This window comes from Entelurus aequoreus, linkage group LG13 (genome assembly GCF_033978785.1).
Source record: "Entelurus aequoreus isolate RoL-2023_Sb linkage group LG13, RoL_Eaeq_v1.1, whole genome shotgun sequence".
Classification (NCBI taxonomy): domain Eukaryota; kingdom Metazoa; phylum Chordata; class Actinopteri; order Syngnathiformes; family Syngnathidae; genus Entelurus; species Entelurus aequoreus.
In genome coordinates this window covers 3,616,169-3,633,668 of record NC_084743.1, presented here as the reverse complement: position 1 = coordinate 3,633,668, position 17,500 = coordinate 3,616,169, and the positions used below count along the sequence as shown (strand labels likewise).

At 36.2% G+C, this 17,500-nt stretch overlaps 1 protein-coding gene across 5 annotated transcripts in view; it reads left to right on the top strand.

Moving 5' to 3' along the window:
- Positions 1-17,500, top strand: part of dync2h1 (dynein cytoplasmic 2 heavy chain 1) — a 303,505-nt gene that overhangs the window by 231,230 nt on the left and 54,775 nt on the right. For all 5 annotated transcript variants that reach the window (XM_062067256.1, XM_062067259.1, XM_062067258.1 and 2 more), the window contains 2 exons: positions 2,631-2,791; positions 2,854-2,979. In XM_062067256.1, the coding sequence (XP_061923240.1) occupies positions 2,631-2,791; positions 2,854-2,979 (287 nt within the window). The remainder of the gene's footprint in view (positions 1-2,630; positions 2,792-2,853; positions 2,980-17,500) is intronic.

The following is a 17,500-nucleotide window of genomic DNA, read 5'->3' as shown; positions in this document are numbered from 1 at the left end:
TTTTTGGTGTTTTTTTTTTTAAATTTTTTTATTAAATCAACATAAAAAACACAAGATACACTTACAATTAGTGCACCAACCCAAAAAAAACTCCCTCCCCCATTTACACTCATTCACACAAAAGGGTGCTAGGAGGGAAACAAAACAAAATGCTGGAACACAGCAAAAACTCTTACAACGGGGGTGTCCAAACTTTTTCCACTGAGGGCCGCACACGGAAAAATTCATGCATGCGGGGGCCATTTTGATATTTTTCATTTTCAAACCATAACAAAATATATGCATTTTTTAAAATTTATTTTACCTTTAGGGGTCCCGGGGACCATAAAGGGTCTCAGTCATTAAAATGTTAAAAATAAGTCAGATTATTATTAGCGATGGCCGATAAATGCTTTAAAATGTAATATCGTAAATTATCGGTATCGGTTTTTTTATTATCGGTATCGTTTTTTTTTTTTTTTTTAATTAAATCAACATAAAAAACACAAGATACACTTACAATTAGTGCACCAACCCAAAAAAACCTCCCTCCCCCATTTACACTCATTCACACAAAAGGGTTGTTTCTTTCTGTTATTAATATTCTGCTTCCTACATTATATATCAATATATATCAATACAGTCTGCAAGGGATACAGTCCGTAAGCACACATGATTGTGCGTGCTGCTGCTCCACTAATAGTACTAACCTTTAACAGTTAATTTTAGTCATTTTCATTCATTACTAGTTTCTATATAACTGTTTTTATATTGTTGTACTTTCTTTTGTATTCAAGAAAATGTTTTTAATTTATTTATCTTATTTTATTTTATTTAAAAAAAACAACAACTTTATCTTCACCATACCTGGTTGTCCAAATTAGGCATAATAATGTGTTAATTCCACGACTGTATATATCGGTATCGGTTGGTATCGGTAATTAAAGAGTTGGACAATATCGGAATATCGGATATCGGCAAAAAGCCATTATCGGACATCCCTAATTATTATTATTTTTTAAATTATTTAACGCTTACAGTAAATCTCTATATCAACTACAAGTTGATATAAAGTAATACAAATTTAAAAAAAAATGTTTTATGGCTTTTCTGTCAAAAACAACTTAGTTTTTTAAATTTTTATAGTAAAACTGAAATATGCAGTATTTAGTAATTAGAGCGCTAAATGATCAATAATGCAGGACACCATTGATTTTAATTATTTAATATTTTTGAGTAATCACAGTGAAAAGATAAATAAACTAAATATATTTGGGATCCAAAAGGTGCCCCACTCATAAAGTGATACATTTTTATTAGGTTTTTCTTTTACTTTCAACACTTAAGTTACGAGATCAACTTCAGATATGTCCGTCCATTTTGTGCTGGAACTATTATTTTGTTTGTTTTATGCGCTTTTGTCAAAGAAAACTTTGATGTTTTTATATGGCTACTACACAATATATGCAATATTTACCACATAAAACATTTTAAAGTGAAATATTTGAAGTAATTGGAGCCCTGAAAATAATTCATTACAACATGGATTTTTTGTCATTATTATTATTTTTTGAGCAATGGCAAAAAAAGAAAAATGAAGAAAGACAAAAGAAAAAAAAAACATCCTGCATGGCAGCTTTTGTGTCAACATTGCAACTTTTTCTCGTTAGATTTCACCTCATTCCACTTTGGACACCCCTGACTTACAAGTAATGAGGAGCAGACGGCGTCCACAAAGTAATGCTAATTGCAAACACAAAAAAACAGGTGAAGGGGGAAAGTGCTCGAAGGCAGGGGTGAAGTTGCTGCAGGAAAAGGGGGAAAACGGGAAGTGAAAAACCACAAAATAAGAGCGCAAGACAAGAAACTATAACTACACCCAGAAAATGACCAAGATTGTCAAAATAAGGCACGATGACAAACAGAAGAATAAGTGATTATTACATTTGTACAGACGTGATTATTACATTTGTACAAAGGTGTAGATAGAACATGTTAAAACAGGAAATAAGCAGTTAATAACAGGAAATGAACAAGTAAATTAATAATTTTGACAAAATAAAAGACTGATAAATGACACAATATGTTACTGAATACAAATTAGGAGCCTTTGTTTATTTACTTACTACTAAAAGACAAGTTGTCTTAGTATGTTCAACATCCTATTTCATGCATAAATTATTATTTGATTGCAATAAAAACATGTACGTTTAATAAGTGATTATTACATTTGTACAGAAGTGTAGATGGAACATGTTAAAACAGGAAATAAGCAGATAATAACAGGAAATGAACAAGTAGATGAATCATTTTGACAAAATAAAAGACTGATAAATGACACAATATGTTACTGAATACAAATGAGGAGCCTTTGTTTATTTACTTACTACTAAAAGACAAGTTGTCTTAGTATGTTCAACATCCTATTTCATGCATAAATTATTATTTGATTGCAATTAAAAAAAAATATGTTCAATACATCATGCATTTGTTGTTAATATAAAGCCAATAATGCAATTTTTTGTGGTCGCCTTTGTTTTGAAAAGTACCAAAATACATGTTGGTACCGGCAACTTGGCCCGTGTCTTAATTAATAAAACATCTCTTTAAATAAATAAATCGGATTTATTTTGTGTTCCTTTTGTCTTCAGGCATGAGCGAGCTCTCGCCTCCGCCTCTGAACCTGCGGCGTCTGCACGCTGAGACCCTGGAGCTGGAACCCGTGCTCATCATCACCTCGCCCGGGGCCGACCCCTCCCAGGAGCTGGCGGAGCTGGCCGTGGACACCGTGGGTCGGAACCAGTACCACGAGGTAGAGCCGCTCGTTGTTGGGATGATGGTCTTTGTTTGAGTGTCCTCCTCTCGTCTGCTCAGATCTCCATGGGTCAGGGACAGGCGGACGTGGCCTTGGCCTCGCTCAGAGAATGTTCCAGAAACGGAGAATGGCTCTGCTTGAAGAACCTCCATCTGGTCACAGCATGGCTGCCCCTCCTGGAGAAAGTAGGTCTTTTATATTCCTGTTACATTTTACAAGCAAAATAAAAAATGTTCCATATATAAGCCGCAGATACAGTGGTGGTCAAAAGTGTACGTACACATGTAAAGAACATCATGTCATGGCTCAGAAAAAACATTCATGAAGTTTGCTTCTTTTATGAACAAAGGACATGGAATCCATTATTCTACCCAGCTCTCCTCTCATGATACAAAACATCCCGGAGATACGGTCCAAACAATTAATTTATACGTTGTTTAATAATCGCCCAAAACATACAAGCAGTCATTTGTAAAGTAGACCAGTTTCTTTCCCAGCACTTCATTTCCCGGGCTTTGGCTTGGGGTCATTTCAAAGATGTATGCAATTTCTAAAAGTAGTTTCCACCTTTCTGGTGTGCATGTTTGTGTTTCCCTGCAGACTCACTGAGTGTGTGCCTGTGCAGCGACATGTTGTGTACGTGTTGTTCATGCTGGCTCCAACCTGTGTCACCTGTTTGCAGCATTTTGATTGACTGTTGTTGTTTTTTTTATATACCTCTGGTTCTGTCCTTCTTTTGTTTCCTTCTTGTCCTGGTGCCGCTCCTGTGTGGTTCTGTCAGAATGGTAGGTCAGAACTCCCTGGGAGGCACAGCTGCTGGTAGTGATTGGCCGGACCGTGTGTGTGTGTGTGTGTGTGTGTGTGTGTGTGTGTGTGTGTGTGTGTGTGTGTGTGTGTGTGTGTGTGTGTGTGTGTGTGTGTGTGTGTGTGTGTGTGTGTGTGTGTGTGTGTGTGTGTGTGTGTGAGAGAGAAAAACATTTTAGTTGTTTAATATGAGAGCATTTTAGTTGTTTATGTGAGAGCATTTCAGTAGTGTACGTGAGAGCATTTCAGTAGTGTATGTGAGAGCTTTTCAGTAGTGTATGTGAGAGCATTTCGGGAGTGTATGTGAGAGCATTTCAGTAGTGTACGTGAGAGCATTTCAGTAGTGTATGTGAGAGCTTTTCAGTAGTGTATGTGAGAGCATTTCAGTAGTGTATGTGAGAGCATTTCAGTAGTGTATGTGAGAGCATTTCAGTAGTGTACATGAGACCATTTCAGTAGTGTACGTGAGAGCATTTCAGTAGTGTACGTGAGAGCATTTCAGTAGTGTACGTGAGAGCATTTCAGTAGTGTATGTGAGAGCATTTCAGTAGCGTACGTGAGAGCATTTCAGTAGTGTATGTGAGAGCATTTCAGTAGCGTACGTGAGAGCATTTCAGTAGTGTATGTGAGAGCATTTCAGTAGTGTATGTGAGAGCATTTCAGTAGCGTACGTGAGAGCATTTCAGTAGTGTATGTGAGAGCATTTCAGTAGCGTACGTGAGAGCATTTCAGTAGTGTATGTGAGAGCATTTCAGTAGTGTATGTGAGAGCATTTCAGTAGCGTACGTGAGAGCATTTCAGTAGTGTATGTGAGAGCATTTCAGTAGTTTATGTGAGAGTGTTTCAGTAGTGTGTATAAGAGTGTTTCAGTAGTGTGTATAAGAGTGTTTCAGTAGTGTGTATAAGAGTGTTTCAGTAGTGTGTATAAGAGTGTTTCAGTAGTGTGTGTGAGCGAAAAACATTTCAGTTGTTCATGTGAGAGCATTTCAGTAGTGTGTATAAGAGTGTTTCAGTAGTGTGTGTGCGAGAAAAACATTACAGTTGTTTGTGAGAACATTTCAGTAGTGTGTATAAGAGTGTTTCAGTAGTGTGTATAAGAGTGTTTCAGTAGTGTGTGTGAGAGAAAAACATTACAGTTGTTTATGTGAGAGCATTTCAGTAGTGTGTGTGAGAGAAAAACATTTCAGTTGTTTATGTGAGAGCATTTCAGTAGTGTGTGTGAGAGAAAAACATTTCAGTTGTTTATGTGAGAGCATTTCAGTAGTGTGTATAAGAGTGTTTCAGTAGTGTGTATAAGAGTGTTTCAGTAGTTGTGTCTGAGAGAAACACATTTCAATTGTTTGTGTGAGAGCATTTCAGTAGTGTGTATAAGAGTGTTTCAGTAGTGTGTGTGAGAGAAACACATGTCAGTTGTTTATGTGAGAGCATTTCAGTAGTGTGTATAAGAGTGTTTCAGTAGTGTGTATAAGAGTGTTTCAGTAGAGTGTATAAGAGTGTTTCAGTAGTGTGTATAAGAGTGTTTCAGTAGTGTGTATAAGAGTGTTTCAGTAGTGTGTATAAGAGTTTTTCAGTAGTGTGTATAAGAGTGTTTCAGTAGTGTGTATAAGAGTGTTTCAGTAGTGTGTATAAAAGTGTTTCAGTAGTGTGTATAAGAGTGTTTCAGTAGTGTGTGTGAGCGAAAAACATTTCAGTTGTTCATGTGAGAGCATTTCAGTAGTGTGTATAAGAGTGTTTCAGTAGTGTGTGTGCGAGAAAAACATTACAGTTGTTTGTGAGAACATTTCAGTAGTGTGTATAAGAGTGTTTCAGTAGTGTGTATAAGAGTGTTTCAGTAGTGTGTGTGAGAGAAAAACATTACAGTTGTTTATGTGAGAGCATTTCAGTAGTGTGTGTGAGAGAAAAACATTTCAGTTGTTTATGTGAGAGCATTTCAGTAGTGTGTATAAGAGTGTTTCAGTAGTGTGTATAAGAGTGTTTCAGTAGTTGTGTCTGAGAGAAACACATTTCAATTGTTTGTGTGAGAGCATTTCAGTAGTGTGTATAAGAGTGTTTCAGTAGTGTGTGTGAGAGAAACACATGTCAGTTGTTTATGTGAGAGCATTTCAGTAGTGTGTATAAGAGTGTTTCAGTAGTGTGTATAAGAGTGTTTCAGTAGAGTGTAGAAGAGTGTTTCAGTAGTGTGTATAAGAGTGTTTCAGTAGTGTGTATAAGAGTGTTTCAGTAGTGTGTATAAGAGTTTTTCAGTAGTGTGTATAAGAGTGTTTCAGTAGTGTGTATAAGAGTGTTTCAGTAGTGTGTATAAAAGTGTTTCAGTAGTGTGTATAACAGTGTTTCAGTAGTGTGTGTAAGAGTGTTTCAGTAGTGTGTATAAGAGTGTTTCAGTAGTGTGTGTAAGTGTTTCAGTAGTGTGTATAAGAGTGTTTCAGTAGTGTGTATAAGAGTGTTTCAGTAGTGTGTATAAGAGTGTTTCAGTTGTGTGTGTAAGAGTGTGTCAGTAGTGTGTATAAGAGTGTTTCAGTAGTGTGTATAAGAGTGTTTCAGTAGTGTGTATAAGAGTGTTTCAGTAGTGTGTATAAGAGTGTTTCAGTAGTGTGTATAAGAGTGTTTCAGTAGTGTGTATAAGAGTGTTTCAGTAGTTGTGTCTGAGAGAAACACATTTCAATTGTTTGTGTGAGAGCATTTCAGTAGTGTGTATAAGAGTGTTTCAGTAGTGTGTGTGAGAGAAACACATGTCAGTTGTTTATGTGAGAGCATTTCAGTAGTGTGTATAAGAGTGTTTCAGTAGTGTGTATAAGAGTGTTTCAGTAGAGTGTATAAGAGTGTTTCAGTAGTGTGTATAAGAGTGTTTCAGTAGTGTGTATAAGAGTGTTTCAGTAGTGTGTATAAGAGTTTTTCAGTAGTGTGTATAAGAGTGTTTCAGTAGTGTGTATAAGAGTGTTTCAGTAGTGTGTATAAAAGTGTTTCAGTAGTGTGTATAACAGTGTTTCAGTAGTGTGTGTAAGAGTGTTTCAGTAGTGTGTATAAGAGTGTTTCAGTAGTGTGTGTAAGTGTTTCAGTAGTGTGTATAAGAGTGTTTCAGTAGTGTGTATAAGAGTGTTTCAGTAGTGTGTATAAGAGTGTTTCAGTTGTGTGTGTAAGAGTGTGTCAGTAGTGTGTATAAGAGTGTTTCAGTAGTGTGTATAAGAGTGTTTCAGTACTGTGTATAAGAGTGTTTCAGTAGTGTGTATAAGAGTGTTTCAGTAGTGTGTATAAGAGTGTTTCAGTAGTGTGTATAAGAGTGTTTCAGTAGTGTGTATAAGAGTGTTTCAGTAGTGTGTGCGTGTGAAACACATTTCAGTTGTTTATGTGAGAGCATTTCAGTAGTGTGTATAAGAGTGTTTCAGTAGTGTGTATAAGAGTGTTTCAGTAGTGTATGTGAGAGAAAAACATTACAGTTGTTTATGTGAGAGCATTTCAGTAGTGTGTGTGAGAGAAAAACATTTCAGTTGTTTATGTGAGAACATTTCAGTAGTGTGTGTGAGAGAAAAACATTTCAGTTGTTTATGTGAGAGCATTTCAGTAGTGTGTATAAGAGTGTTTCAGTAGTGTGTATAAGAGTGTTTCAGTAGTTGTGTCTGAGAGAAACACATTTCAATTGTTTGTGTGAGAGCATTTCAGTAGTGTGTATAAGAGTGTTTCAGTAGTGTGTGTGAGAGAAACACATGTCAGTTGTTTATGTGAGAGCATTTCAGTAGTGTGTATAAGAGTGTTTCAGTAGTGTGTATAAGAGTGTTTCAGTAGAGTGTATAAGAGTGTTTCAGTAGTGTGTATAAGAGTGTTTCAGTAGTGTGTATAAGAGTGTTTCAGTAGTGTGTATAAGAGTTTTTCAGTAGTGTGTATAAGAGTGTTTCAGTAGTGTGTATAAGAGTGTTTCAGTAGTGTGTATAAAAGTGTTTCAGTAGTGTGTATAACAGTGTTTCAGTAGTGTGTGTAAGAGTGTTTCAGTAGTGTGTATAAGAGTGTTTCAGTAGTGTGTGTAAGTGTTTCAGTAGTGTGTATAAGAGTGTTTCAGTAGTGTGTATAAGAGTGTTTCAGTAGTGTGTATAAGAGTGTTTCAGTTGTGTGTGTAAGAGTGTGTCAGTAGTGTGTATAAGAGTGTTTCAGTAGTGTGTATAAGAGTGTTTCAGTAGTGTGTATAAGAGTGTTTCAGTAGTGTGTATAAGAGTGTTTCAGTAGTGTGTATAAGAGTGTTTCAGTAGTGTGTATAAGAGTGTTTCAGTAGTTGTGTCTGAGAGAAACACATTTCAATTGTTTGTGTGAGAGCATTTCAGTAGTGTGTATAAGAGTGTTTCAGTAGTGTGTGTGAGAGAAACACATGTCAGTTGTTTATGTGAGAGCATTTCAGTAGTGTGTATAAGAGTGTTTCAGTAGTGTGTATAAGAGTGTTTCAGTAGAGTGTATAAGAGTGTTTCAGTAGTGTGTATAAGAGTGTTTCAGTAGTGTGTATAAGAGTGTTTCAGTAGTGTGTATAAGAGTTTTTCAGTAGTGTGTATAAGAGTGTTTCAGTAGTGTGTATAAGAGTGTTTCAGTAGTGTGTATAAAAGTGTTTCAGTAGTGTGTATAACAGTGTTTCAGTAGTGTGTGTAAGAGTGTTTCAGTAGTGTGTATAAGAGTGTTTCAGTAGTGTGTGTAAGTGTTTCAGTAGTGTGTATAAGAGTGTTTCAGTAGTGTGTATAAGAGTGTTTCAGTAGTGTGTATAAGAGTGTTTCAGTTGTGTGTGTAAGAGTGTGTCAGTAGTGTGTATAAGAGTGTTTCAGTAGTGTGTATAAGAGTGTTTCAGTAGTGTGTATAAGAGTGTTTCAGTAGTGTGTATAAGAGTGTTTCAGTAGTGTGTATAAGAGTGTTTCAGTAGTGTGTATAAGAGTGTTTCAGTAGTTGTGTCTGAGAGAAACACATTTCAATTGTTTGTGTGAGAGCATTTCAGTAGTGTGTATAAGAGTGTTTCAGTAGTGTGTGTGAGAGAAACACATGTCAGTTGTTTATGTGAGAGCATTTCAGTAGTGTGTATAAGAGTGTTTCAGTAGTGTGTATAAGAGTGTTTCAGTAGAGTGTATAAGAGTGTTTCAGTAGTGTGTATAAGAGTGTTTCAGTAGTGTGTATAAGAGTGTTTCAGTAGTGTGTATAAGAGTTTTTCAGTAGTGTGTATAAGAGTGTTTCAGTAGTGTGTATAAGAGTGTTTCAGTAGTGTGTATAAAAGTGTTTCAGTAGTGTGTATAACAGTGTTTCAGTAGTGTGTGTAAGAGTGTTTCAGTAGTGTGTATAAGAGTGTTTCAGTAGTGTGTGTAAGTGTTTCAGTAGTGTGTATAAGAGTGTTTCAGTAGTGTGTATAAGAGTGTTTCAGTAGTGTGTATAAGAGTGTTTCAGTTGTGTGTGTAAGAGTGTGTCAGTAGTGTGTATAAGAGTGTTTCAGTAGTGTGTATAAGAGTGTTTCAGTACTGTGTATAAGAGTGTTTCAGTAGTGTGTATAAGAGTGTTTCAGTAGTGTGTATAAGAGTGTTTCAGTAGTGTGTATAAGAGTGTTTCAGTAGTGTGTATAAGAGTGTTTCAGTAGTGTATATAAGAGTGTTTCAGTAGTGTGTATAAGAGTGTTTCAGTAGTGTGTGCGTGTGAAACACATTTCAGTTGTTTATGTGAGAGCATTTCAGTAGTGTGTATAAGAGTGTTTCAGTAGTGTGTATAAGAGTGTTTCAGTAGTGTATGTGAGTGTTTCAGTAGTGTGTATAAGAGTGTTTCAGTAGTGTGTATAAGAGTGTTTCAGTAGTGTGTATAAGAGTGTTTCAGTAGTGTGTATTAGAGTGTTTCAGTAGTGTGTATAAGAGTGTTTCAGTAGTGTGTATAAGAGTGTTTCAGTAGTGTGTATAAGAGTGTTTCAGTAGTGTGTATAAGAGTGTTTCAGTAGTGTGTATAACAGTGTTTCAGTAGTGTGTATAACAGTGTTTCAGTAGTGTGTATAAGAGTGTTTCAGTAGTGTGTGTAAGAGTGTTTCAGTAGTGTGTATAAGAGTGTTTCAGTAGTGTGTATAAGAGTGTTTCAGTAGTGTGTATAAGAGTCTTTCAGTAGTGTGTATAAGAGTGTTTCAGTAGTGTGTATAAGAGTGTTTCAGTAGTGTGTGTAAGAGTGTTTCAGTAGTGTGTGTAAGAGTGTTTCAGTAGTTTGTATAAGAGTGTTTCAGTAGTGTGTATAAGAGTGTTTCAGTAGTGTGTATAAGAGTGTTTCAGTAGTGTGTATAAGAGTGTTTCAGTAGTGTGTATTAGAGTGTTTCAGTAGTGTGTATAAGAGTGTTTCAGTAGTGTGTATAAGAGTGTTTCAGTAGTGTGTATAAGAGTGTTTCAGTAGTGTGTATAAGAGTGTTTCAGTAGTGTGTGTAAGAGTGTTTCAGTAGTGTGTGTAAGAGTGTTTCAGTAGTGTGTATAAGAGTGTTTCAGTAGTGTGTATAAGAGTGTTTCAGTAGTGTATATAAGAGTGTTTCAGTAGTGTGTATAAGAGTGTTTCAGTAGTGTGTGCGTGTGAAACACATTTCAGTTGTTTATGTGAGAGCATTTCAGTAGTGTGTATAAGAGTGTTTCAGTAGTGTGTATAAGAGTGTTTCAGTAGTGTATGTGAGTGTTTCAGTAGTGTGTATAAGAGTGTTTCAGTAGTGTGTATAAGAGTGTTTCAGTAGTGTGTATAAGAGTGTTTCAGTAGTGTGTATTAGAGTGTTTCAGTAGTGTGTATAAGAGTGTTTCAGTAGTGTGTATAAGAGTGTTTCAGTAGTGTGTATAAGAGTGTTTCAGTAGTGTGTATAAGAGTGTTTCAGTAGTGTGTATAAGAGTGTTTCAGTAGTGTGTATAACAGTGTTTCAGTAGTGTGTATAACAGTGTTTCAGTAGTGTGTATAAGAGTGTTTCAGTAGTGTGTGTAAGAGTGTTTCAGTAGTGTGTATAAGAGTGTTTCAGTAGTGTGTATAAGAGTGTTTCAGTAGTGTGTATAAGAGTCTTTCAGTAGTGTGTATAAGAGTGTTTCAGTAGTGTGTATAAGAGTGTTTCAGTAGTGTGTGTAAGAGTGTTTCAGTAGTGTGTGTAAGAGTGTTTCAGTAGTTTGTATAAGAGTGTTTCAGTAGTGTGTATAAGAGTGTTTCAGTAGTGTGTATAAGAGTGTTTCAGTAGTGTGTATAAGAGTGTTTCAGTAGTGTGTATTAGAGTGTTTCAGTAGTGTGTATAAGAGTGTTTCAGTAGTGTGTATAAGAGTGTTTCAGTAGTGTGTATAAGAGTGTTTCAGTAGTGTGTATAAGAGTGTTTCAGTAGTGTGTGTAAGAGTGTTTCAGTAGTGTGTGTAAGAGTGTTTCAGTAGTGTGTATAAGAGTGTTTCAGTAGTGTGTATAAGAGTGTTTCAGTAGTGTGTATAAGAGTGTTTCAGTAGTGTGTATTAGAGTGTTTCAGTAGTGTGTATAAGAGTGTTTCAGTAGTGTGTATAAGAGTGTTTCAGTAGTGTGTGTAAGAGTGTTTCAGTAGTGTGTATAAGAGTGTTTCAGTAGTGTGTGTAAGAGTGTTTCAGTAGTGTGTATAAGAGTGTTTCTGTAGTGTGTATAAGAGTGTTTCAGTAGTGTGTATAAGAGTGTTTCAGTAGTGTGTATAAGAGTGTTTCAGTAGTGTGTATAAGAGTGTTTCAGTAGTGTGTATAAGAGTGTTTCAGTAGTGTGTGTAAGAGTGTTTCAGTAGTGTGTGTAAGAGTGTTTCAGTAGTGTGTATAAGAGTGTTTCAGTAGTGTGTATAAGAGTGTTTCAGTAGTGTGTATAAGAGTGTTTCAGTAGTGTGTATAAGAGTGTTTCAGTAGTGTGTATTAGAGTGTTTCAGTAGTGTGTATAAGAGTGTTTCAGTAGTGTGTATAAGAGTGTTTCAGTAGTGTGTATAAGAGTGTTTCAGTAGTGTGTATAAGAGTGTTTCAGTAGTGTGTGTAGGAGTGTTTCAGTAGTGTGTGTAAGAGTGTTTCAGTAGTGTGTATAAGAGTGTTTCAGTAGTGTGTATAAGAGTGTTTCAGTAGTGTGTATAAGAGTGTTTCAGTAGTGTGTATTAGAGTGTTTCAGTAGTGTGTATAAGAGTGTTTCAGTAGTGTGTATAAGAGTGTTTCAGTAGTGTGTATAAGAGTGTTTCAGTAGTGTGTATAAGAGTGTTTCAGTAGTGTGTATTAGAGTGTTTCAGTAGTGTGTATAAGAGTGTTTCAGTAGTGTGTATAAGAGTGTTTCAGTAGTGTGTGTAAGAGTGTTTCAGTAGTGTGTATAAGAGTGTTTCAGTAGTGTGTATAAGAGTGTTTCAGTAGTGTGTATTAGAGTGTTTCAGTAGTGTGTATAAGAGTGTTTCAGTAGTGTGTATAAGAGTGTTTCAGTAGTGTGTATAAGAGTGTTTCAGTAGTGTGTATAAGAGTGTTTCAGTAGTGTGTATAATAGTGTTTCAGTAGTGTGTATAAGAGTGTTTCAGTAGTGTGTATAAGAGTGTTTCAGTAGTGTGTATAAGAGTGTTTCAGTAGTGTGTATAATAGTGTTTCAGTAGTGTGTATAAGAGTGTTTCAGTAGTGTGTATAAGAGTGTTTCAGTAGTGTGTATAAGAGTGTTTCAGTAGTGTGTATAAGAGTGTTTCAGTAGTGTGTATTAGAGTGTTTCAGTAGTGTGTATAAGAGTGTTTCAGTAGTGTGTATAAGAGTGTTTCAGTAGTGTGTGTAAGAGTGTTTCAGTAGTGTGTATAAGAGTGTTTCAGTAGTGTGTATAAGAGTGTTTCAGTAGTGTGTATTAGAGTGTTTCAGTAGTGTGTATAAGAGTGTTTCAGTAGTGTGTATAAGAGTGTTTCAGTAGTGTGTATAAGAGTGTTTCAGTAGTGTGTATAAGAGTGTTTCAGTAGTGTGTATAATAGTGTTTCAGTAGTGTGTATAAGAGTGTTTCAGTAGTGTGTATAAGAGTGTTTCAGTAGTGTGTATAAGAGTGTTTCAGTAGTGTGTATAATAGTGTTTCAGTAGTGTGTATAAGAGTGTTTCAGTAGTGTGTATAAGAGTGTTTCAGTAGTGTGTATAAGAGTGTTTCAGTAGTGTGTATAATAGTGTTTCAGTAGTGTGTATAAGAGTGTTTCAGTAGTGTGTATAAGAGTGTTTCAGTAGTGTGTATAAGAGTGTTTCAGTAGTGTGTATAATAGTGTTTCAGTAGTGTGTATAAGAGTGTTTCAGTAGTGTGTATAATAGTGTTTCAGTAGTGTGTATAAGAGTGTTTCAGTAGTGTGTATAAGAGTGTTTCAGTTGTGTGTATAAGAGTGTTTCAGTAGTGTGTATAAGAGTGTTTCAGTAGTGTGTATAAGAGTGTTTCAGTAGTGTATGTGAGAGGTAATTCTGAATAATGTCCCTAACGGCCCCTCATATGCGTGCATGGTCCGGTGGACGGTGCTTTTACCAAAATTGAGTAATTACTTTAGAAAATAACAAATAATATCAACACTTACCCCCTCATGCTTTCACCTTCCAATGTGCGGCGGGGGGTAAAAGTATGGACCCCCCCCCTGCAGTACGACACTTGCTTCTCTAATTACACTTTGACTATTTCTCTCACGTGGTCCCAGATATCAGTTCTTTCATACAGAGCCCGTGTCAGCCCTAAACCCTCCGTCGGTTCCTCTTCACGGCTCCCTTTTTCTTAGCCAGCCGCCAATGAGGTGGAGGTGGAGGTGGAGGTGGAGGCGGAGGTCTCGGCAGTCAGGCTTGAAATGAAAAAGTAGCGTGACAAGGGAATGATGGGGGCACGGAGCAAGGCAGCACAGACACAATGAGAGAAATGCTGCTTATATATATATATATATATATATATATATATATATATATATATATATATATATATATATATATATATACTCTATATACTCTATATACACTTTGCATATATATTCATCAGTCTAATATCAATTTGGGGCTTTTACAGTAATGATTTATTCACACTGTAAGAATAATTGTATTAATTATATTTGACATATTTCATGGTTTTAAAAAACACAAATTGAATGCACTTGTTAGTAAATATTTTTGTTATTCACAGAGAAAGAAAAATATATACAACTTCAATTTTTTTTTTTTTTTTTTTTTTTTAGATATATGCATACTAGTTCTAGCCATTAGGCTGTTCTAGTTTTTATTTTAATTTTTCATTTTGCTCCGAGGACAAAGCTACGAAGAATGGGAGACCGGGCTTTCTGCTCCGCCGCTCCCAGTCTGTGGAACGCTCTCCCTGACCACCTGAGGGCACCACAGACTGTGTATGCTTTTAAAAAAGGCTTAAAGGCTTAAAAACCCTTCTTTTTAAAAAATCATTTAAAAAAAAAAATACAGTATATGCATACTAGTTATAGCTATTAGGCTGTTCTAGTTTTTATTTTTATTTTTATTTTTTATTTCGCTCCGAGGACAAAGCTACGAAGAATGGGAGACCGGGCTTTCTGCTCCGCCGCTCCCAGTCTGTGGAACGCTCTCCCTGACCACCTGAGGGCACCACAGACTGTGTATGCTTTTAAAAAGGCTTAAAGCTTAAAAACCCTTCTTTTTAAAAAAGCCTTTTTTTTTTTTTTTTTAGATACAGTATATGCATACTAGTTATAGCTATTAGGCTGTTCTAGTTTTTATTTTTATTTTTATTTTTATTTTTTATTTTGCTCCGAGGAAAAAACTACGAAGAATGGGAGACCGGGCTTTCTGCTCCGCCGCTCCCAGTCTGTGGAACGCTCTCCCTGACCACCTGAGGGCACCACAGACTGTGTATGCTTTTAAAAAAGGCTTAAAGGCTTAAAAACCCTTGTTTTTAAAAAAACATTTAAAAAATTTTTTTTTTTAAATACAGTATATGCATACTAGTTCTAGCTATTAGGCTGTTCTAGTTTTTATTTTTATTTTTATTTTTATTTTTTATTTTGCTCCGAGGACAAAGCTACGAAGAATGGGAGACCGGGCTTTCTGCTCCGCCGCTCCCAGTCTGTGGAACGCTCTCCCTGACCACCTGAGGGCACCACAAACTGTGTATGCTTTTAAAAAAGGCTCAAAGGCTTAAAAACCCTTCTTTTTAAAAAAGCCTTTATTTTTATTTTTAGATACAGTATGTGCATACTGGTTCTAGCTATTAGGCTGTTCTAGTTTTTATTTTTATTTTTATTTTTATTTTTTATTTTGCTCTGAGGACAAAGCTACGAAGAATGGGAGACCGGGCTTTCTGCTCCGCCGCTCCCAGTCTGTGGAACGCTCTCCCTGACCACCTGAGGGCACCACAGACTGTGTATGCTTTTACAAAAGGCTTAAAGGCTTAAAAACCCTTCTTTTTAAAAAAGCCTATTTTTTTATTTTTTTAATTTTTTTTTTAAGATATATGCATACTAGTTCAAGCTATTAGGCTGTTCTAGTTTTTATTTGTATTTTTATTTTTTATTTCGCTCCGAGGACAAAGCTACGAAGAATGGGAGACCGGGCTTTCTGCTCCGCCGCTCCCAGTCTGTGGAACGCTCTCCCTGACCACCTGAGGGCACCACAGACTGTGTATGCTTTTAAAAAAGGCTTAAAGGCTTAAAAACCCTTCTTTTTAAAAAAGCCTATTTTTTTATTTTTTTAATTTTTTTTTAAGATATATGCATACTAGTTCAAGCTATTAGGCTGTTCTAGTTTTTATTTGTATTTTTATTTTTTATTTCGCTCCGAGGACAAAGCTACGAAGAATGGGAGACCGGGCTTTCTGCTCCGCCGCTCCCAGTCTGTGGAACGCTCTCCCTGACCACCTGAGGGCACCACAGACTGTGTATGCTTTTAAAAAGGCCTAAAGCTTAAAAACCCTTCTTTTTAAAAAAGCCTTTTTTTTTTTTTTTTAGATACAGTATATGCATACTAGTTATAGCTATTAGGCTGTTCTAGTTTTTATTTTTGTTTTTATTTGTATTTTTTATTTCGCTCCGAGGAAAAAGCTACGAAGAATGGGAGACCGGGCTTTCTGCTTCGCCGCTCCCAGTCTGTGGAACGCTCTCCCTGACCACCTGAGGGCACCACAGACTGTGTATGCTTTTAAAAAAGGCTTAAAGGCTTAAAAACCCTTCTTTTTAAAAAAGCGTTTTTAAAAAAAAAAAATTAAATACAGTATATGCATACTAGTTCTAGCTATTAGGCTGTTCTAGTTTGTATTTTTATTTTTATTTTTATTTTTTATTTCGCTCCGAGGACAAAGCTACGAAGAATGGGAGACCGGGCTTTCTGCCCCGCCGCTCCCAGTCTGTGGAACGCTCTCCCTGACCACCTGAGGGCACCACAGACTGTGTATGCTTTTAAAAAAAGGCTTAAAGGCTTAAAAACCCTTCTTTTTAAAAAAGCCTTTTTTTTTTCTTTTTTTTTAGATACAGTATATGCATACTAGTTCTAACTATTAGGCTGTTCTAGTTTTTATTTTTATTTTTATTTTTATTTTTTATTTTGCTCTGAGGACAAAGCTACGAAGAATGGGAGACCGGGCTTTCTGCTCCGCCGCTCCCAGTCTGTGGAACGCTCTCCCTGACCACCTGAGGGCACCACAGACTGTGTATGCTTTTAAAAAAGGCTCAAAGGCTTAAAAACCCTTCTTTTTAAAATAGCCTTTTTTTTTAAAAATCAATCAATCAATCAATCAATGTTTATTTATATAGCCCTAAATCACAAGTGTCTCAAAGGGCTGTACAAGCCACAACGACATCCTCGGTACAGAGCCCACATACGGGCAAGGAAAAACTCACCCCAGTGGGACGTCGGTGAATGACTATGAGAAACCTTGGAGAAATACAGTATATCCGCCGCTCCCAGTCTGTGGAACGCTCTCCCTGACCACCTGAGGGCACCACAGACTGTGTATGCTTTTAAAAAAGGCTTAAAGGCTTAAAAACCCTTCTTTTTAAAAAAGCCTTTTTTTTTTTTTTTTTTTTTTTTAGATACAGTATATGCATACTAGTTCTAACTATAAGGCTGTTCTAGTTTTTATTTTTATTTTTATTTTTCATTTCGCTCTGAGGACAAAGCTACAAAGAATGGGAGACCGGGCTTTCTGCTCCGCCGCTCCCAGTCTGTGGAACGCTCTCCCTGACCACCTGAGGGCACCACAGACTGTGGATGCTTTTAAAAAAGGCTTAAAAACTCTTATTTTTAAAAAAAGTCTTTTTTTTTTTTTTTTAGATATATGTATACTAGTTCTAGCTATTAGGCTGTTCTAGTTTTTATTTGTATTTTTTATTTTATTTTCCGCTCCGGACAGGCTAACCTCCTCCAACCTGCGAGGACAAAGCTACGAACTATGGGAGACCGGGCTTTCTGTTCCGCCTCTCCCAGTCTGTGGAACGCTCTCCCTGACCACCTGAGGGCACCACAGACTGTGGATGCTTTTAAAAAAGCCTTTTTTTTTTTTAGATATATGCCTACTAGTTCTAGCTATTAGGCTGTTCTAGTTTTTATTTTTTTAAATTTTTATTACCTTTTTATTATTATTTTTTAATACACTGTAGCGCTTTGGGGTTGTTTGCTCAATGTAAAGTGCTTTTTACAAAAAATTTATTATTATTATTATTATTATTATTACTATTAGCCACACACACTAAATTGTAGAATAAATTAATATTTTCCATTTATTAGCCGCACCGGACTATAAGTCGCAGTTATATACGTTGTGAAATGAGTTATTTACACAGAAATGTTTATTTACATACCTGAACTGTTTCCAAACAGTGTCTGTGACACGGCAGTAAAACGGCCGATCAAACAAAACAGACTCAATAACTCCACGGTGACGTTTGAGTAATTTACTGAGGAATTTGTGAAAGTGAAACAATACAAAAAAGAATGCATTTGTAAGTTAATAATACCAACACAG